Source organism: Heteronotia binoei, chromosome 5 (genome assembly GCF_032191835.1).
Source record: "Heteronotia binoei isolate CCM8104 ecotype False Entrance Well chromosome 5, APGP_CSIRO_Hbin_v1, whole genome shotgun sequence".
Lineage (NCBI taxonomy): Eukaryota > Metazoa > Chordata > Lepidosauria > Squamata > Gekkonidae > Heteronotia > Heteronotia binoei.
In genome coordinates, this window is record NC_083227.1 from 44,466,386 (window position 1) to 44,487,664 (window position 21,279).

Here is a 21,279-nt window from a genome sequence, read left to right on the forward strand (position 1 = left end):
TATCTAATTCAAATGCTCCACATCCTGCTTTCCTTCGAGTAATTTCTTGTAGTTTTCCACTGCTCTGTACCTCTGTTATCAGCAAGAAGCTCCTTCTCTGTGGGGCCCCAGTTATCTTGGATTCACACCCTTAGCTTGTCTGGTTTTAACAGTTTAGCAGAAGCTCCTCTGAGGGGCCTCTTAACTCTAAATGTTGCATCAGACATTCTCTTTTGAAGGCACAGCCATATTTTCAATTATTATTGAGGTATTCATTAATTATTCAGGGATCCCTCTTCATTAACAGAGACAAGGGCCCCTACAGCTGAGAAAAAGTGCTGAAGAACCTGAAAGCTTGTACAGTTCTGCGTAATTTTACTTGGTCGTAATAAAAGGTATTATTTAGCTTTTGTAATTTGCTACGGCCATCAAATCTATTTGCATCCTGAATCAGAAAACTGACTCAGGTGGGTAGCCATGTTGCACACGAGTCTGAACGAATATGCAGCATGCACACAAAAGCTTATACACCTTGAATGAAACTTGGTCTTAGAAGTGCCACTAGACTCAAACTCTGAATCACGATAAACCACTTTTCATCTCCTCTGTCGTCATCATTATCGAAAACATAGGTGAGAGATAGTGATTTTTTTTCCTACCAAGTCCCACCAAAAAAGACAAATATGCCTCTCTCAAGATGGCTGCCAGGCGCTCGGTTCCACAGAGGCAAAACGTCTCTATGATTTGTAACGTCACATCCAGCGAGGTTCTAAGCGGAAATGACATCTGTTTACTCCCTTGCCTCTGCAAAGTGTTCTGGCGCGCGTGGCTCCGCCGCGGTCGCTATGGAGACCGTCTACGGCCGGCTGTCGGTGTCGAAGACCCTGAAAGCTCTCCACGGTGTCCTCACAGCAAAGGTCGGCGAGGGAGGCCGCGGCACAGTGTGGTTCAAGGAGAGCAGCAGCCGGAACTTGCGTAGCCGCGACTTCCTGGCCCCACAGGCTGCCCTGAGGGCGGTGTTCGGGGATGGACAGGTAGGAGCGCCACCGGATTGAGAAAAGAGGCGGGGGGAGGGGAATGGCTGAAATGATTTCCTTAAGTAATGGAATAAAACGGGGGTTCAGAGGTACGTTAAAGACTGTGCCTGCGATCACACACGCTAAATAATGCACTTTCTATGCACTTTCCAACTGGATTTCACTGTATGAACGGGCAGAATTCAATTGGAAAGTGGGTTGAAAGCGCACTGTTTAGTGTGCGTGATTGCAGCCTGTGTGTGTGGCGGGGTGTGTGTGTTAAGTGCTGTTAAGTCGTTCTCTGCTTAGGGCGACCCTATGAATTAACGTTCTCCCAAGCCAAACGCCCTGTTGTTAACATCCTTGCTCAGGTCTTGCAAACGGAGGACTATGGCTCCCTTAACGGAGTCAATCCATCGCAGGTTGGGTCTTCTTTTTTTCCTGCTCCCGGTGGACAAGAACACCTCTGAGAAAAGAATGTTCTTAGTTTAACCCAGACTGGAAGAACAACAGAGCAGTTAACAGACCACATTTATTGTCTTGTGACACTCTCACCATCATTCTCCAACTCTGACATGTTGCTGCCTTTGTTGTTTTCCTGTGCAAATAATATCTAGACCAAATGTTCTTTCAGTTTGTTAATTTCACCACTTTGCCATTGGATTCTAACTTTATACCACTTTGCATTCTTAACCACTGCTCATCAGCTGTATTGCTCACTGTTCCCCATTCAATTGTCTGATGCATGCATATGAAAGCTTACATTCTGAATAAAACTTTGTTGGTCTTAAAGGTGCTACTAGACTCCTACTTTGTTCTATTGCTTCAGACCAACACGGCTGCTCACGTGGATCTGTTCCCAGCATTGTCATCTTTTCCCGCCACTCTTGTCTTCTGGTGATGCATCCAAAGTACGATAGCCTCAGTTTAATCATTTTAGTTTCTAGGGAGAGGTCATGCTTGATTTGATTTCTAATCTAGTAGAATTTATTTCTGCATCTGATGAAGTGAACTCTGACTTACAAACGCTTAAGCTATAATAAAGGTTCCTCGTTTTAAGGTTCCTTTTAAGGTTTCTCGTTTTTTTAGCTGCAGCAGACTAACATGTTGCCAACCCATCTGGACCTGTTAATTGTTATGCAAGCATGAGCTGAATGTTGGGGAAGCCCCCAGCAACCAGTTAGTGATGCTCTCTGTCTTCCATAAGACCCTCTCTACTGACAATTTCCAGAGGAACTATAATAAACAAGAGACCGTAGGCACCATGAAGCATCACAAACTCTTTCTTTGAACCTAAATTTCTGTGGACTAGAGCCTCCTTCTTCCATATCTGACAAAAGGAACTATCAACAGCTTAAAAAAATCATGTTGGTCTTTAAGTGCTATGGAACTCAAATCTAGTATGTCTATAGGGGCAATCTAGAAGGTTCTGGTCCACAAAATTTGTGGCATGCACATTTTCTAAATCAGTGTAGTCTTCATAGCTTTGCTTTGTTAATTTTGCTCCTGTACTGGGGAGAAGGTCCTGACCTGGACGGTCCAGGCTAGATGGATGTAATCAGGTATTGAAAGCTAAGCAAGGTTGTCCCTGGTTAGTATTTGGATGGGAGGTCACCAAGGAGTACTAAGGTTGTTAGGCAGTGGTAAGCCTTAATGATGCCACTGGACTCAAACTTTGTTCTGTCCCTTGCCTTGAAAACCCAATGGGATTGCCATAAGTTGACTGTGACTTGACATCACTTTCCACCACCAGTGGGGAGAGAAGAATATTTTTGTTTACATTATTGCAACACATATTAATATGCTCAGCTTTGCTCAGACTACTGCTCATGCAGCTACAGAGTTATACAAATAACTTCCCACTGGGGGTTCTTTAGGGGAAAAGGTTTTTTTTGGTGGGGGGGAAGCAGGAGCACCAATCCAAGCCAGCCATTTTCATCAAAATCAACTTCTGAGGTTTTGAAAGAGACATTTTGGAGCTGATATATATGACTTTGATCAAAGTAGTGAACCCAGAGACAACTTGTAAGCAAACGTGTTGTGTGGCTTAGTCCATTGTTGCCACTTACATAGAGAGTTGCTTTTGAACAGCCAGCACAGATTGTCATTTTTGTCTTGTTCCTGTATCAGGTTCCTGATGGGATTGCCGAGAACGTGTTATTACTAAAATGTCCAGGTGTGCCATCCATCCAGAGCTGCAAGAAGGGCCCGACAGGACTAACAGCGCAGCTGGACAGAACTGCTGTCTTTGCAGAGATCCTGGAAGCCATTCCTCTGTATGCCAAACATCCACAAATAGCCCCTGGGCACAGCATTGTGCTCAACTGTGTGCCCTTGCATGGGTGCAAGGGCCTGAACTCGCTCAGCCTGAGTCATCTGAGAACTATCCTGGTCACTGACCACCTGGCTGGTGTACTCCAAGCTCAAGGGTTAGTTGATGAAACTGCTCTTGCTATGGCTTAGTAATGGAGCATCTGCTTGGTCCCAGGTTCAGTCCCCAGTATTTCCAGTTAAAAGTGGCAGTAGGTGATGTAAAAGACCTCTGCCTGAGACCCTGGAGAACCTCTGCCAGTCTAAGTAGACAGTGTTGACTTTGATGGACCAAGGGTCTGATTCAGTATAAGGCAGTTTCATGTGCTTGTTGAGAACTAAATCTCACCAGTCATGAATCTAGACATGTGCAGAGCTTTCCTATTTGTCTGCTTAAAATGCTCAGCTTAATCTCTCTACAGCTCAAGGTTCTTTACATGTGGTGGGCATGGTAGGGTGTGTTCTTGCTGCTTCTAGAGGCTCCTGCAAAATTCTTACTTGTTTTTAGGAAAGCAGGGGATCCTAGCCTTTATGGTTGTGGTAGAACAATGAGGACTATGAGGGCAGGGTCTTTGGCTGTCCAATGGTTAGGCAATAAGTCTTCTTCACCTCACTTACTTCGCTGTAGGAAATCTTCCATAGATTGCAACTTAGATCAAGTTACTCATATTCAACAAGCATGCACATGTGTCTTCCTTTTGCATGAAATGTATTTTGTGTCTGCTAGTTAAGGTGGGCAGCAAACCGTGCAAGACGCTGAATACCCATCACTTGATGGAAGAGAGTAAGGGAAACAGTGCTTCTGCTGCTCAGAGTGCTACAGCTAATACTGCGTGATCCTGCCCCTGCAGGGTAGATGTACATCTGGTCCCCTCTTTGACTGATGAGGAAATCCAGAGGTTCCTGCACCAGTTGCAGATTGAGTGGCCCTCAGGTTTGGAAATCTCCCCCAACTCTGAGGATGTTCTTGCCATGAAGGATGCCCTCCGCCAGTGCCCTCATGCTACATTCGCTGAGACAGATCAGGAGAGGGTTGTGTGCAAACTGGACTTGAAGGGGTTCGTGGGAAAGCAGCAGCAAAAGAAAGAGAGCCTGGAAGGATATGACACAAACCTGGATGTGTTCCTTGGTAGGTATCACTTAAGTACATCAATTGTCTTAAGGCAGACTGTGATAGTTCTGTATCAGTCCTTGCAGTGTCACAAAGTAAGTCACCATGAACACTTAATGCTTTATAGATGTGGAGATGAGGCTGGGGTCAAATGACTTGCCAAGTAGTGAGTGACTATGGCTGGATTTGCTTTTAGTCTTAGTTCTAGTTGACTGCTTGAAATCTCTGCAAAGAGAGCCCCTGGGGAAGCCTGGGCCTTGCTCTTTCAGAAGTATACACAGTTAACTTCCTTGACACATTTTCCTCCATTCCAGTGACGGAGGAGAAGCTGCTGCATGTGGCTGAGCTGCAACGTGCGGCCCTGGAGTGTGCGGTGAGTCAAGAACTGACCTCTTTGGGGCTCCAGTGGATTCTCCCCTAGGCCTGGGCCTTATGTGATCTGCTGCTCTTCTGTAGGTGTTAGCACCAGGAAGATGCTATGGCACCGTGCATGTGGTGAGCCATGAGGAGGCATTCCAGCAACAGAAGGTGGACTTGCTGTGGAGGCTGGTAGCTCCACAAGCTTTTCTTGCCCCCCAGGTAAGGAGCTGCCTTTCTTTCTGGGGTGTGTGTTTAAGGCTTTTCCTGTTGCCCTCCTCCTTTAATTCTGCCTCCCTCCTTTATGTTTCCTTCCTCCTCTACTCAATACTAATCTTCTCTTCTATCTTGCTGGCTGCTTTTCCCCACCTTTGTCTATTAGGTGTTGTAAGCAGAAGGGGGGGAAATGTAACTAGCTTGGTGCAAAGAAAGTGCAATGGGTGTAAATGAGACAGACCAGAAATAACAGTGGATGGCATTGGAGGGCTTTGCAGTGGAATCCCATGTTTATTGTGTGCTGACCCCTCCCCCCAAAAGCACAGAACAGAATACAATCCCTTGAGAATCTAAGTTTTAAAAGAATAAAAGCTCAGTTTATTTCTATGACTGGGAGGACAAAGTAGGAAATGTGAAGATTACCCTTGGTAGATCCCACCCAGAGGCTGAAGAGTATGAACTTTTAAGTGTAGTCAGGAATGAAGTCTTCAGTATACTGATTATATTCCTCCCAGTGCAGTTCCTGTTCCACATGTCAAGCTGCTCCCACACCACGTGTTCCTCCCCATCCCTTTACTATCCATGCTGTCTTCTACAGGAGGTTCAAAATTAGTTGAAAAGAGAAGTCTTTGCATTGTGATTTGGTAAAATATACACAAATTGGGGGAGTGTCATTTTTTGTATGGTTGTTTCCACAGCCAGAAGTCTAAACAGGCTTGCTTGTAGCCAAGTAATTCCTTCTGAGTGGGTAGCCAGTTTGATGGAGACCTCCACTGAAATGACCCCCTGTCTACTTTGTTCCATAGAAACACCTTGTCTGTGGGCCGGTGAAAGTCCCTGCCTCTGCTTCTCCTGTTACCATTCTTCAGTACTTCCAGTGAGTGGGCCCTCTTCCTCCTCTCAGAAGATTGCTGTGTGCTGTTAAAATGACAATAAGAACGGACCATTCTGCCCCCTCCCCTTTCTGCAAGGTTCTGGGCAAGTTGACAAAAGCACCCACTTCCCTGAACTTCCTCTCTGGGATGTCAGTCAGCTGATTGCATGGCAAGCATGGGAGGAGTTTCCTGTTATTGCCTTGATCAGCCACTTGATAGGCAATTTTAGCCCAGTTGTGCAGGGACTGAGTCGTGGCTTGGGATAAAACAGCTTTGCTTCCATTCTCTTGTGCACCGTGGGGCTCCAGTGATCTGGGCCCTAGAATCTGCTTAATTTAGAATGCACTGGAAAATGTAAAGGCAGGCTTAGTTACAGTAAGCATGCAGTATTCCCCGCCGCCTTCTTAGAGCAGATGGGGTCCCTCTCCTCCTCCTGCTCCTGGTGTTCCCATAAGCACCAGTATTGTGTAGAACACAAAAATTGCTTGGTCTCTCTTCTAAGTGCTTTCAGCCTCTCCTTTTTATTAATACTTTTGTTTATCTTGCTAGGCTGAGGCACTCCCAGATGTATGAGGCTTCAGTGCTGAAGTATGGAGACCTCTCTCAGGGTAAATTTCTCACCCCAGTGCTTATAGTTTGGCTCCTTTTCGCTGAGCTGCTTTCAGGAGGTTTAGACATTTCAACAGTTGGCAGCACCAGGGCTGCTCCTTTCTGCCAGCTATTTTGATGATACAGTAATAAAATCTGGGCTTGGCCCCCATCACTCACCTGTTTGGAAGATGATGTTGTGAGCTTCCTTTGAGTTCTTCATTTTTGGCAGGGTGGGGCAGGTACTTCCGCTTAGACTCTTCCCTGAAGAGTAAAAGTTTCTCCTCCCCAGCCCTTTTAAAAAATGTGTGAGACTTTCTTTCCGACTTTCTTCCTGCAGATGAGGCCTGGACGGAAACTATCAGTGTCTTGACGTCTGCTGCCATCCGATTTGAGATGCTGAGCACAGCTCATCGGAACCAGGTAAATGGAAGGCTGCTTCTGCATTTAATGGGCAGCTGTTTAGAAGGAGATTTGGGCTTTATATGGAGGTGATGTGACATTAGCTGAGTGGAGGATGATTCGAAATGTCAACCATCTTTCTTGGATTGAGCCGCTTTTATGCTCTTGCAGGACAGCCCTGCTCATGCTAACATATTCTCTATTAGAGGAAGGTGCCATGTTGTAACTGGAATATAATGCAAATATCTTCTGGTGATAGAATTTGTGTGTGAGGGGGAGGGAATCGGATTGCAGGATATGTGGATTATGAAATGGTCAGGTGCACAGCTTTTGCTACTCATTAACCAGAGGAGGCTGAACCGTGGATTTTAGGTAAAATTATACCTGGCATTAACATAAAGCGTGGGAAATCTAAGTCTGCACGTTTGTTTGTTTGTTTACATTATATTTATATCCTGCCCATTCTATGCATACTCAAGGCTGCTAACAGCATAAAATACACAATAACAAGCAATATTAAAACTATAAAACAATCAAATAAATTGCAGTGGTGCTACTTCAGGCGGATCATATAATATTTTCTTTTCTCAGTGCGAAATATCCTGGGCAGTTAGTACTGAAGTGCGATAGATCCAGATGTGGTGGCAGCCCTCTCCCATTAGATGTTATATGCCAACCAAAACAGTTCAGTCTTGCAAGCCCTGCGGAACTGTCAGAAGTCCTGCAGGGTCCTGATGGCTTCTGGGAGGGTGTTCCAAAGTATTGGGGCCACAACTGAGAAGGCTCTTGCTCTGGTGGAATTAAGTCTAGCCTCTTTTAGCCCAAGGACAGCCAAAAGATTTTGAGAGCTTGATGGCAGTGTTCTCTGTAAAGAAGGTGGAGGCTTAACAGGGCTAGTGGGAGTGAAGGAATGGACAGATCTTGGCGTCTTGAAGTGGAGGAGGGTAGATGGATTCTGAGAAACGTAAAAACATTGAGCGTCTGGAAAGAGTGAAGCAGGCCATGTTACTGCAGGAGTTTGGATAGTAAAAAGGGAGCAGCTGCAAATGAATGGGAAGATTTGAACTTGTGTAGGCTGATGGTCAGAGTTCCAGAGGTTTGCCATAGTTTCTAGACAGTTTGGCCTGGTGCTTTGGTCTTTTTCTGTTCCTCTGAGATGAACCTCTGGGCAACGTGCAAGAGAAAACAGGTACAAAGGACCTGAGCCACCTTGGGAAAAAAGTCTGGGCCTGACTTTCTCTGCCTGCTCCTGCACTGAAAGAGTTGATTTCACCTCCTCAGATTCTCTTGGATTTGGAGGAGCCTGGCATCTCTACCAAAGGGACCAAGAGCGGCACCTTCGTAATGTACAATTGTGCTCGCCTTGCCACACTGTTTGAAACATACCAGAAGGAAGCGGAGCAAGGTGAGAGCTGCACACAAACTGTACCGCGCTGGCTCTGACTCACTGAAGCGCTTAGATACCTGAGTATGTCAAAATTAAACTGGGAGGTTTTCCCAGACAAAGCAGAGTCACAGCCAGGCTGTCTCTGTCTAAGAGGCAAAGAGACATTGATTGTTTTGCTTGCTAATGGTGTGCTGAGAGGTATTAGAGGTAAGTCTCTGGCCAGACACAGGTTCCTGAGCATTCCCGCCTTTTCCTTTCTTTAGCCGTCATGTAAATCAGAGCAGGCTTTTGCCAAAAGCTCTGAATGGTCCTTCAACTGGATATGGGATGGTATCCCTTTACATAAAATACTGTTCTCGGTGGCTCCCAGCTCCTCTAAATATAATAACAATAATTTTCCTTGTTTTCCCCCATCGCATTTTTGTTTAAGAGCTCCAAATACTGCAAACCCCCAATTTTTGTACTTACTGTGCACGTACCAAAAAATGAGAACATTTAGGAACACTAATAGTTAAGTGTTGTCAAGTCGCAACTGTCTTACTGCAACCCATCATGGGGGTTTCAAGGCAAGAGACGAGCAGAGGTCATTTGCTGTTCCCTGCCTTTGTGTAGCGACTCTGGGCTACCTTGATGGTCTCCCATCTAAGCCTGGCCATCCCTGCTTTTCTTCCATGCTTTGACAAGTTCGGGCTCCTCAGGCTGCTGCATTTAGGTTTAATTTGCTTAGTTTATTGTAAAGATTTGGTGCCCAAAACATCCCCTGGTGAACCCACTTTTGGATTACCTGTGGGATTGTTCCATGAAACGTTCCTCATTTGGCTGGCTTGTTTATGATTGCAAACCTTTCCCTTCCAATTGCAGGTGTGTACCCAGCTTTTCCACTGCCTTCGGAGCTGAACTATTCCTCCCTCAGAGAAGATGTGAGTACAAAAAGCAGTACAAAGACCTGGGGTTATCATCAGTTGTGTCGGAAATGAAAGTGTAGTTTGGCAACGGGTTTGACTTCTGGTCAATCCAACACTGGATAAAATGCATAGGAAGGAACAGAAGACTGATTCAACCAGTTCCAGGCCAAAGGACAGGACCCAGAGGCTAGCCTTGCACAGATGGGTTCATTCAATCCAGATAATCAGAGAACCGGTGTGGCTGCTTGGTACTAGGGGTGTGCAAAAAAAAAAAAAATCAGAATTAATCGGATTCGGAAATATATGGGACCAAAATATATTTCCGAATACCGGTATTCAGAATAGCTGTGTATACTGGAAATACTGTAAGTGTCCATAGGGAGCAAGTTAAGTTTGCAGACTCTTATCTGGGAGAACCGGGTTTGATTCCGCACTCCTCCACATGCACCTGCTGGAATGGCCTTGGGTCAGCCATAGCTCTGGCAGAGGTTGTCCTTGAAAGGGCAGCTGCTGTGAGAGCCCTCTCAGCCCCACCCACCTCACAGGGTGTCTGTTGTGGGGGAGAAGATATAGGAGCTTGTAGGCCGCTCTGAGTCTTTGATTCAGAGAGAAGGGTGGAGTATAAATCTGCAACTCTTCTTCTTCTTCACAGTAAGATGTTGACAGGGTGTGTTGGTGCTTATTGAGTCCGGAGACCCCCTTCCTTGATCATCTTCCTGCTCTTTCATATGCTGGGGGGTGGAGGCAGACAGGACAAAGATTGGTCCACTAGGACTTACACGGAGGCTTCTGCTTCCTTTCCCCTCCTCACTCAGGGTGAATGGCTCTTGTTGTTCAACAGCATCCTGCCCTTTCAGGAGGTTGTGAGCAAAGTGATGCAACTCCCCATCTCCAGTAGTGGCATCAGGATCACAACCAGCACTGAGGCGGTAAGATGACTTTTCCTGGTCTCCGAGGGTGGATGGGACTGTTCAGCTTCCTTCCCTCCCTGGTCAGTTTAACTTTCACGTGTGTAAGTTTACGTTTGTGTGGACATCATTGCACAGGATCTGTCGCCTTTGCAGAGCTCGCCCCTGGGAAATGAGTGTTTCATTTGCAGGGCAGTGGGCAGGATAGTGCAGTGCTTTAGAAGAGGAAGGGTATATTGCAGAAGTGCCCCTGTGGTCTAATGAGGACTGCCATTCCGTGCAGAGCTGGAGCTCAGACTGTTAAAACATTCACATTAAATCTGGAGCTAACTGATAGTTTCAGGGCAGTGGCTGCATAATGGAACAAAACTTGAGTCTGGTAGCACTTTAAAGACCAAGGAAATTGTCCAGGCTGTAAAGTTATACTCTGGAAAATTACGTTGGTCTTTAAGATGCTACCAGACTCAGATTTTGTTTTGAATCTAACTGCATGCAAAAGATAGCCACATCAGATCAGCTACTGCACAGCCTAACCACAGGTTGCGTGTGTAGGGTGTGTGTGTGCTGAGTATAGCTTCTAGATAGCATTTCATTAATTCAGAACAAATTTATCTGCTAAAGCATTCCACTCTGACATACTTCCAAGGGCAGTAGAAGAACCCTGCAGAGCTGACAGAATTAAGCAGTTCATCGGCAATTAAATTAACATTCTTACCCCTGAAAAAGTGGCAAAAACCAGCTAATGCAGTCTTGGGGTGTACAACAGAGGCATAACGTCCAGATTACAGAATGTTACAGTCCAGCTGTACACTGCATTGGTCAGACTACACTGCACTGCATCCAGCTGTACTCTGCATTGGTCAGGCTGCACCTGGAGTACTTGGTGCAGTTCTGGAGGCCTCACTTCAAAAAAGACGTGGACAGATTAGAGTGGGTGCAGAGGAGGGTGATGAAGATGATTAGGAGCCTGGAGACTAAGTCCTATGAGGAAAGGCTGAAGAAGAGAAGACTGAGGGAGGACATTGCTCTTTTTATGTATTTGAAGGGCTGTCAGTTAGAGGAGAGCAGGGAGCTGTTCCTGTTGGCAGCAGAGGAGAGTACTCGCAATAATGGGTCTAAATTATGGGTAAAAAGGTAGTGACTGGCTATTAGGAACAATTTTTTTCACAGCAATTTAGCAGTTGAATGAGTTGCCTAAGGAGATGACTCCCTCACTGGCAGTCTTTAAGTAGTAGCTGGACAAACACTTGTCAGGGATGCTCTAGGCTGATCCTGAATTGAGCAGGGGGGTTGGACTAGATGGTCTATACGGCTCCTTCCAACTCTGTGTTTCTATGAACTTGTGAGTTCAGGCTCATTTTTGCACCATCACCCTCCTCCACACAAACTGTCATGTGGTACTGGTTAAATGGGCAAGGGTAAATTACTCTCCCAGGGTTCTTATGCATAAACTTCTGTATAATAAATTACTCTGTAGTCCTAAGCACAAGTTCATCTGAAATTAGTGGAATGCCTTTTGAAGTAAGTGGGTTATGGAATGCAAGTCCCCCAGGAAACTGTGCTGATTCCTGCTGTGTGTTCTCCTCTTTCAAATAGTTTGTAATCAATGGACATAAACTTGCTTGGCTCTGCATTTTAGGTTTGCAAGTTCCTTATCCAACTGAGCATGGATTTCAGTTCATACTACAACCGGGTGCACATACTGGGGGTAAGTGTCCTGGGCTCAGTAATCAGAGATGCAGTAGGCCTCACGAGAAAGTCAAAAAGAATTTCAAGTACACTCTGCATTGATTTTGCTCACCACATATATAAATTCAGGAAGGGAGGCTGTGGCTCAGTGAAAGAGCCTCTGCTTTGCATGCAGAAGGTTCCAGGTTCAATTCTTCATGTCTTCAGTTAGCAGGATGTGGCAGAAGGCGATATGAAAGACCCGCCTGAGACCCTGGAGAGCTGCTGCCAGTTTAAGTAGGCAACACGGACCTTGATGGACAAAGGGTCTGAGCCAGTGTAAGATAGCTTGATGATGTGTGAAGTCGGAGAAACCTGTAATAGTCTTAAGGCTAGTTCTGAAATAAGCTGGATTTGGAGTTACAGTAGGTATGGAGCAGAGGTCCATCAGTGGCTATTAGCCACAGTGTATTGATGGAACTCTCTGTCTGGTGATGCTCTGTAGTCTTGGTACTTGTGTGGGGGACAGTGGGAGGGTCTCTAGCATCCTGGCCCCACTGATTGACCTCCTGATGGCACCTGTGTTTTTTTAGCCGTGTGACAGAGTGTTGGACTGGATGGGCCACTGGCCTGATCCAACATGGCTTCTCCTATGTTCTTATGTATCCCTTTTGGGGCAGGCAGAGGCTTGGTGCTGGCTTCAGGGATCAGTTCATTCACCATGTGAAAGAATGAGCCGCATACAGTAGAGGTAAATCTAGATGGAGGGGCAGATTTGTGGAGAAGGGGAAGGTGTGGGCTGAAGCTTCCCTGGCTCCAGATTCCAGTCCTGCTCCTCCTAAAACTGCTGTATGCATTTGAGAGAGCTGGAAGCTGCTTTTTAATGAGATTCCCAAGTACTTGACAGAAGTAAAAAATTCCTCCTCCTGAGCCTGATCCCATAGGGGTCACTCACGGTGGTGGAAAGTGCCGTCAAGTCGCAGCTAACTTACAGTGATCCCGTAGGGTTGGTTGTCAAGGCAAGAGACGTTCAGAGGTGGTTTGCTGTGCAGTATCCCAGGACTCCCTTGGTGGACTCCCATTCTAGTACTAACCAGGGCCGACCCTGCTTAGCTTCTGAGATCTGAGGAGACCAGGCCAGCCTGGGCCATCACAAGCAGCCCCCTCTTTTGAGGTGAGATTTAAAAAGCACACATTTCATGGCCCAAAGAGCTGATGAGATCACTCCTACTCAAATTTGGGAAGTTCCCCCGTAGCATGGAGTTCCCTTAAATTGTTTTTTGACTTTTTCCCAGCACGAAAACTATTCAAGTCATTATGATCTGAGACCAGAATTCAGGATCAGAGTCATCAGCAAACATTTACTTTGGTTTCATATCTTAACTAAACGTAAAATGCAATACTGGGTTAAAATTTTAAGACTGGGTCATATGCTTGTCAAATTAAGCATTCCTGAGCACAACATCTGGCAATTTTAAGGGTCGCCTTGTTATATCAATCTCCAAGGAGAGAAATATAAAACTAATTGGTTCTACCTGGGAAATTGGATAAAATTGGAGTAATATAAATATTTTGACTATAACATAAATATTATATTCAAAATAAATATTATTCAAAATAGATGTAAATAAATAAATTCTGATAAAATTGACAGATTGCCTCTACCTTATTTGAGTGGCATGGGCAGAGATGTTTCTTATACAGAATTTGAGCAACTCTCCCTCTGCTGAAACTATTCCATGTTCTTTGTGGGGCAGAAAAGTGTATGTGTGGGGGAGGAAACTCCATGGGAAGATGAGAAAGGGGAAACTTGAAAGGAGTACTGCAGATGGAGTAAATATATAATAAAATTCCCTTGCATCCACAAGAAGCCACATCTGCTATTTGACAGGCCTAGATGACTATTTTTTTTCTTTGCTTCCTCTAGGAGCCACGTCCCCACTTGTTCAGCCAGATGTTTGCCCGGTTGCAGCTTATGAGAGCAGTCAGAGAAGTGTTCCACAGTGCCCTGATGACCCTCCATCTACCTCCTCTTAACCAGATCTGAGCAAGCCAGACTGACACCTGCTGTGGTCCTCATAGGCACCCTGCAGCAGCCATCCTGGCCCTGCCATTTCCACTGCAAAAAGGAATCAGGGGATTACATTCACATGCGCAGGTAGAGAACTGCTGTCTTCAAGATCAGCCAGCAGAATGCCGCCTTACTGTTTGGACGTGAAGTGTTTCTCACTGTTGGTAGAAAGAAGATCCAGAACAAGAGCAGTGACTCCATATTTTTGAAGTTGAGGGAGAGTTGTTGAAATTGTTTGGTTTGCCAAATGCTAGCTAGGAACAAATAAAGGACTAAAATAAAAAAGGTAAAGGTAGTCCCCTGTGCAAGCACCAGTCATTTCTGAATCTGGGGTAATGTTGTTTTCACAGCAGACTTACGGGGTGGTTTGCCATTGCCTTCCCCAGTCATCTACACTTTACCCCCAGCAAGCTGGGTACTCATTTTACCGACCTTGGAAGGATGGAAGGCTGAGTCAACCTTGAGCCGGCTACCTTAACCCAGCTCCCGCTGGGATCGAACTCAGGTCGTGCGCAGAGCTTGGACTGCAGTACTGCAGCTTACCACCCTGCACCATGGGGCTCTTAAAAACTAAAACTACCTGGAAACAAAATGGGTGGTGGGGAGAGATGAATTTACTACTCAGGGGATCACTTGGCTCTGTTCCCTCACAAGAAGTAGACAAAAATGGCCCGGAGGCCATGTTTAAGCAAGCTAAGAGTTCACAGCTGATGAATGTAAAGATGAGTTTATTGTCTTTAAAAAAAAATAAATTAACATTTGTTCTACCGCCTCTCTATGAAGGATTTTGGCATCTGCTGTGGATGCAAGGGATTGCAGATCAAATGCAGACATTCTTGGATGCAGTTTCTCCAAAGGCATTACTGGGGTCGGAGGAGGAGGTTGTGACTGTTATCTTACTGTGAGGAAGTAGGCAGTTTGTAGGGTGCAGTGAGTGTTGGGAAGCACAAGGGGTTAAGGCAAATCATCGGTGTGGCTAAACAGGGCTGATCGCTGCTTCCTTCAGCCTGCAGTTCTTGGCTCTAAGAACCAAACTAAGGTGGACAAGATGCTGAGAGGTCCATGACAGGAGCCACCGGGCAGTTTTTATATATTTTTATTGTGAAATTAGAGATGTACATGGTCAAGAGTATATAAATTGTTACACAATAAAAGACTTTATAATAGATAAGCCCTCTTGCTTATCCATTCTAACCTGACTGCTCAACAATTTCATTGAATGTCCACGAGTTCCTGTATTGTGAGAAAGGGAGGAAAGTACTTCTTTCTCTACCTTCTCTATCCCATGCATAAACCTCTATCGTGTCACCCCTCAGTCAATGTTTCTCCAATACTTGGTGCATTTTGCACTGCTGTGGGTAGGGTGGGGTGGTGTTTCTGTAGCAGGGAAGCACATCCTCTGGAATTCAACTTGGCCTCCACTGGGGCCAGCTGGCAGTTCCAGAGGCAGTCTGGGGCCTGCTGCTTCTCTTTTCCCGGCTGTTGCCCCAGGTGCTTCTACTGCAGCTGTTTCATGAAGAGGCTGAGGAGCTGCTGGCGTTGTGCCCGGTGCTGCTGGGTCTGGTAGGGTGGCAGCTCAAAGAACGAGAAAGTGAAGTTGCGGCTGAAGTTGAGGGGGGTGATGCTGGGCACTGGCGGCAGCTTCATCCCCTGCACCTTGCTCTTGAAGTGCCTGGGCAGGACTCTGCTCCGCCCCTTCTGCTTAGCCCTGCCACCTTGGAGCAACTTGGCTCTCCGCCTCAGCTCCCCTTCTGCAGCTGGGGCATTCCCACCAAGATCTGGGAAAAAGCTATAGAAGGCAGGAGGGCCCGCTGTTGAGCAAGGGACACTGTGCAAGATGGATACCATAGGGGTGTAAAAGGTATGGAAGGAGGCCTCAGACTGAGAGGCCCCAGTCCATGGGGCCATGTCGTCATTCAGAGGCGGTGTCCCTTTGGCTTGAGAGAGACAGACAGGGAGACACGGCAACTTCTGGAGTGGCTTCTCTGGAGGAGGAGAAAAGAAAGTAGAGCAAGAAGATGATGATATTGGATTTATATCATGCCCTATACTCTGAAACTCAGAGTCTCAAGAGATCACAATCTCCTTTTCCTTCCCACCCCCCACAACAAACACCCTGTGAGCTGCGTGGGGCTGAGAGACCTCTCACAGCAGCTGCCCTTTCAAGGACAACTACGAGAGCTATGGCTGACCCAAGGCCATTCCAGCAGGTGCATGTGAAGGAGTGGGGAATCAAACCTGGTTCTCCCAGATAAGAGTCTGCACTCTTAGCCACTACACCAAACTAGCAAGAGTTAAGAAGGCCAGCAAAAAGACAAGAGCATATGGCACCAGCAGGAGCTGGAGGCCAGAACTCTCTTCTGATTTGCTTAGGACATTTTTATCTCACCTTTTCTTATAGGGAACTCAGGGAATCCCACATCACTCTCCCTCCTTTTTATAATAATAATAATAAATTTTATTTATACCCCGCCCTCCCCGCCGAGGCAGGCTCAGGGTGCTTACAGGACATGGCAAAAGCCATGTTAAAACAATAAAACAAGATAATGCAATTCAATACAATTAACAGTTAAATATTTAAATAATCTAAAAACAGTCTAAAAATATAATCTAATAGTGCTACTATCTCAGTTATATTAACGATGGCGTGATGTTTATTCCAAGTTCCATCTTAGATGGCTAGCCAGAAGAGGGCCCGCACCTCTTCCGGCAGCTGGTTCCACCATTGGGGTACCTTCATAGAGAAGGCCTGTTCTCTAGTTGTTTTTAATTTGGCCTCCTTTGGCCCAGGTACTTCCAGAAGGTTTTGTGAGCTGGATCGTAGTGCTCTCTGGGGAACATATGGAGAGAGGCGGTCCCTAAGGTAGGCAGGTCCTTAGCCATATAGGGCTTTAAAGGTAATAACCAGCACCTTGTAACGAACTCGGTATACAATTGGCAGCCAATGCAGCTCCCGCAGCCTAGGCTGCACATGTTCCCACCGGGGTAGGCCCAATAGCAGTCTGGCTGCTGCATTCTGCACTAGCTGCAGTTTCCGAGTTCGGCACAGGGGCAGCCCCATGTAGAGGGCATTACAGTAGTCTAGCCTCGAGGTGACCGTTGCGTGGATCACTGTTGCCAGGTCACTGCGTTCCAGGAAGGGAGCCAACTGCCTCGCCTGCCTAAGATGAAAGAAGGTGGATTTGGCAGTGGCTGCTATCTGGACCTCCATTGTCATCCTGCGAAGGTTGGGCTGAGAGAAAGAGGGACTGATCCAAAGTCACCCAGCAAGCTTTCTGGAAGCAGAGGGGACTGGATCTCCAAGATCCTATTCTGCCAGTCTTAACTACTACCCAACTCTGGTTCTATCTGGTGGTTACATGGGAAAGAAAGATTAGCTGTAAGCTGCCATGGGAAGAGGGGAGTCCATATCTCCCCAGGCCCGTTTTCTTGGAAACTGGTATACTAGGCTTCCCAAATCCCCCACCTGGGCAGGGGACCCCCGATTTGGAGCCTCCTCCCCCCGCTCGCCAAAAATCCAGAAAGCGGGGGGGGGGGGGGAATGGCGGCCCTTCCCACGTAGCCTAGATCCCAGCAGCTTCTCCTCTCCCCTTCCCACCGATCCCCGATGCTTCTCCTCCTCCCTTCCCTTCTCACCTCGGATCGCAGCAGCTTCTCCTTGCCCCTCCCCTTCCCACCCAGCTCCATCGCAGCAGCCGGAGCTTTCCCAGGCTGCTTCCTGCCCCGCCCCAAAGGACCATGTGCTTTTGCACCTCCGAGGTGGTGAAAGGCTTCAACTTTCTGTGTCTGTGTCTTTGTTGCTGTGAAGAAGCTGGCTGGTGAGTAGAGAGGCCAATCCCCTACATCAGATTTGCGAGAAGGGGTGTGTGTGTGGAGGAGAGGGAAACGTCTTCATTATTCCCTATGTGGAGATCGTTTCTCATAGGGTATAATGGGGAATTGATCTGGAGGTTTCAGGGGCTCTGGGGGAGCTATTTTTTGAGGTAGAGGCACCAAATTTTCAGTATAGTATGTAGTGCCTCTCCCCAAAATACCCTCCAAGTTTCAAAACGATTGGACCAGGGGGTCCAGTTCTATGAGCCCCAAAAGAAGGTGCCCCTATCCTTCATTATTTCCTATGGAAGAAAGACATTTAAAAAGGTGTGCTGTCCCTTTAAATGTGACGACCAGAACTCCCTTGGAGTTCAATTATGCTTGTCACACCCTTGTTCCTGGCTCCACCCCCAAAGTCTCCTGGCTCCATCCCCAAAGTCCCCAGATATTTCTTGAATTGGACTTGGCAACCCTATTGTATACAAACATTTCCCCAGCTATCTCTGTTCTACATGAAACCCACCCCAGAACCTCTGCTTGAATGGCTGCCCAGTAATCCCTTTAAGGCCACCAGTTTTAGGACCCCATCCTCTGTTTGCAACAGCACTAGAACCAGGGTTCCTTCTAAGCTGAGTTAGTGTGAGCTAGCTCACAATTTTTTAGCCTCCAGCTCACACATTTTTGCTTTAGCTCAGGAAAAATGGCCCCAGAGCAAACAAGTTTGTGATAGCTCATAACTTTTAATGCCAGTAGCTCACAAAGTCGATTTTTTGCTCAAGACTCCACAGCTTAGAGGGAGTATTGACTAGAACCCTCTTCTTTCTTTGATGGAGGCTCCCAAATACCAGAAAGGGAATGGGGTAGGCCGGTGCAAAGTACATTGCAGCTCTCCTCACCAGTCTCTTTGTCTTCTCCTTTGGAAAGTTGAGGAAGAGTCATCCTGTTCTGCCTTGGGGTTAAAGGAGTCTTGGTAATAGTTTTATCCTGGTCCTTGATCGGAGCTCCTACCTGGATATGGAGGGAAACGTAGATAAGCTTGGGGCAAGGCAGTTAAAGAAAAGTAGGAATGGTACACAGTAGTCTGAGATAAATGGGGTGAGACTCTTAAAGGGCATGATACACATCACTTTTCAGTACATTAGGTCTAGAGGGAAACAAAGACCTACCAGACTCAAACTGGTAGCCTATTCTAACCCATTGTTGGTACAACACAGCTATAGGAGGGGGAACTGTGGCTCTGGCATTCAGAAAGTTGCAGGTTCTATCCCAGACATCTCGTTAAAAAAAGGGTTGGATGGTAGGTGATGTGAAAGACCTCTGCCTGAGACCCTGGAAAGCCACTGTCAGTCTGAGTAGATAATACTGACCTTGATGGACCAAAGGTCTGAGTCAGTATAAGGCAGCTTCATATATTTACATATATTTCATAATGTAGGGAAAATGCATTACCTTGGGGGTTTTTTGGGGGGGGCATTATGTATGGTTTAACCTAGATCTACCCATATCCACCAGCAACTTTGCTAAGTGAAACTGGGGGTTCTCTCATGCAATCCTGAAGTTTCTCAGTGGACTTCTGGTCTTGTTCTCAGGTGCCTTCCCCACCCTCCTAGACACTACTGAGCAAAACTACAGCAGTAAGCCAGTTGTGGAGGCATAAAAAGGCACATCTGGGCAACGTCCTGTTCCATGGAGGGCTAGCTATGGGGCCAAATGTGCAACCACATTGGCTTAAAGCCTTGAGGAGGTTCCATGCATAACCTCAGAACCTTAACAAGGCAGTAGTGGCTGGCATGGGCTCCAGATGGACAAGCCCTGTTGAAGATCTCGCCACCAAGGCCATCCTGAAGTTCCAGCTATTCTGAAACCTAATTTTCAGCGACTGCCCTAGACTTGCCCATGGACATATCCCCCATGCAGGGTCTTACACACCAGCAGTTTCCTTACCTTCTCCAGCCAGCCTTGAGGAAGATCTTTGTGCCTTGGATGGGCCTGCCACTTCTTGAAGGTAGGGGTCACACTCATCCTCATGGTGCAGCCTGGGTGGGTCGTGACACTTGCTGTGGGCAGGGATGAGCCTCGGACCAGAGTTCTGGCCACTGGAGGGAGCAGGCCAGTTGCTTCCAGGGCTGCCGCTCGCTGGGCCTCTTCTGGGGCCATTTGTCTCTGCCTGGCTTTCGGGATGCCGTGTGGCTGGAACGACATCTTTGAGCTGATCCAGTTGCAGCATCCCCAAGTAAGTCTGTGGCATCCCAAAGGCACTTAGGAGCTCCTGAACATAGTTACAGAACAGGCCAGATTGAAGGTAAATGTCTGCCAGAGAAAAGCCCAAACCTGGCTACTCCCTCAGCAAGCATCCTTCTGTCACGCCACCAAGTGCATCCCATGTGGGTTGGAATAACGCTGCTCTGGTTCACTGTGAGTTCAGCAGCTCACTCTGGAGCCAAATGACAAAAAGGCCATTGGGCACCGGCAGTGCATGACAGATGCACCTGAGTACTGAACCCTGACACAAAGGGGCCTTGCTGTGACCTCCCTGCTGCTGTACTTTGGGCCATGAAATATGCATAGGGCTGTCCGGAAGCCAGTAACTCCAGCCCATCCATGGCTCAAGTGCTGAATGATTGAGGGCGTGCTGAAAGAAGCTTGCTGACCATGTTCTAATCTCTGAACAGGTGCCCCAAGACGGAGAAAGAAGGCTTAGCATTGAAGATAACACCACCAGCTAGAGCAGGGGTGGCCAAACTAACTGAAGTTAAGAGCCACAGAGAATAAACATCAGGTATCTGAGAGCCACGACACATGAACATCAGGAGTTTGGGACAAGGAAGAAAGGCAGGCAGGCAGGCAAACAGATGGGGAAGAGGTGGAAAGAAGCAACTTTAATGCATTTTTCAAGCTGCTGGCTGGCTTGGAGAAGTGATTTAAAGAAACAAATGTCTTCTCCAAGCCAGCCAATGGGGAAGAGCCACATGTGGCTCCCGAGCCAGATAGGCCACCCTTGGTCTAGAGGTTAGGGTTAGGCTAAGAGCTCGGAAATTTGCTGGGTGATCTTGGGCCAATCACTCTCTTAGCTTGACCTACCCAGAAAGGAGTTTTGTTGTGATGATAGAAGGGGGGAGGAGAAAAATGTGGTAAGCTGCTTTGAGTTCACACTGGGAAGAAGAGCAGGATAGGATAGCTGAACAGATACTGTGGGTGGAGACAGCAAAATCCTGACTTAGCAATACGTGGTATGAAGAAACCAGAGTGCAGGGTGAGCAGACAGGGCCTTCCTATTCTTAGGTATTTTTGAAAACAGAAAGTAAGTCTGCCTTTTTTTCAGGAGATTCCCGTTGTCTTCCCAGCCCCTACAATGACTGTATCATTTTACCTTTTTGCAGTCTTGTCCTGAGTCAGGGAAACTGTGCTCTACAAAACAATGTCCTGGGTAGACAGTAGAAGAGGAAAAGTCACAAACCAAGCCTCTTCTGTCAGTGCTATATGTTAAGCAGCTGCCAGTTAATAGCTGCTCATACAGATTTATATGGTTGGCAACCTCCAGCTTGTGGCCTGGAGATCCGACAGAATTCCAACTGACCTCCAGACAACAGAGATCAGTTCCCCTGGATAAAATGACACCTTGGAAGGATGGCCTGTGTGGCATTTATATGGTGCTCAGATCACTCCCTGAACC

General features: G+C 46.8%; 1 protein-coding gene across 1 annotated transcript; it reads left to right on the forward strand.

The window, feature by feature from the left end:
- The first annotated feature begins 766 nt into the window (after positions 1-766).
- On the forward strand, positions 767-14,959 carry DALRD3 (DALR anticodon binding domain containing 3). The gene is made up of 13 exons (XM_060239389.1): positions 767-1,013; positions 3,126-3,424; positions 4,157-4,434; positions 4,731-4,789; positions 4,873-4,995; positions 5,796-5,866; positions 6,414-6,472; positions 6,793-6,875; positions 8,136-8,259; positions 9,103-9,161; positions 9,962-10,075; positions 11,694-11,762; positions 13,650-14,959. The coding sequence occupies exons 1-13, from the start codon at positions 825-827 to the stop codon at positions 13,767-13,769; spliced, it is 1,647 nt and encodes a 548-aa protein (XP_060095372.1). The 5' UTR covers positions 767-824; the 3' UTR covers positions 13,770-14,959.
- The last annotated feature ends 6,320 nt before the right edge of the window (positions 14,960-21,279 follow it).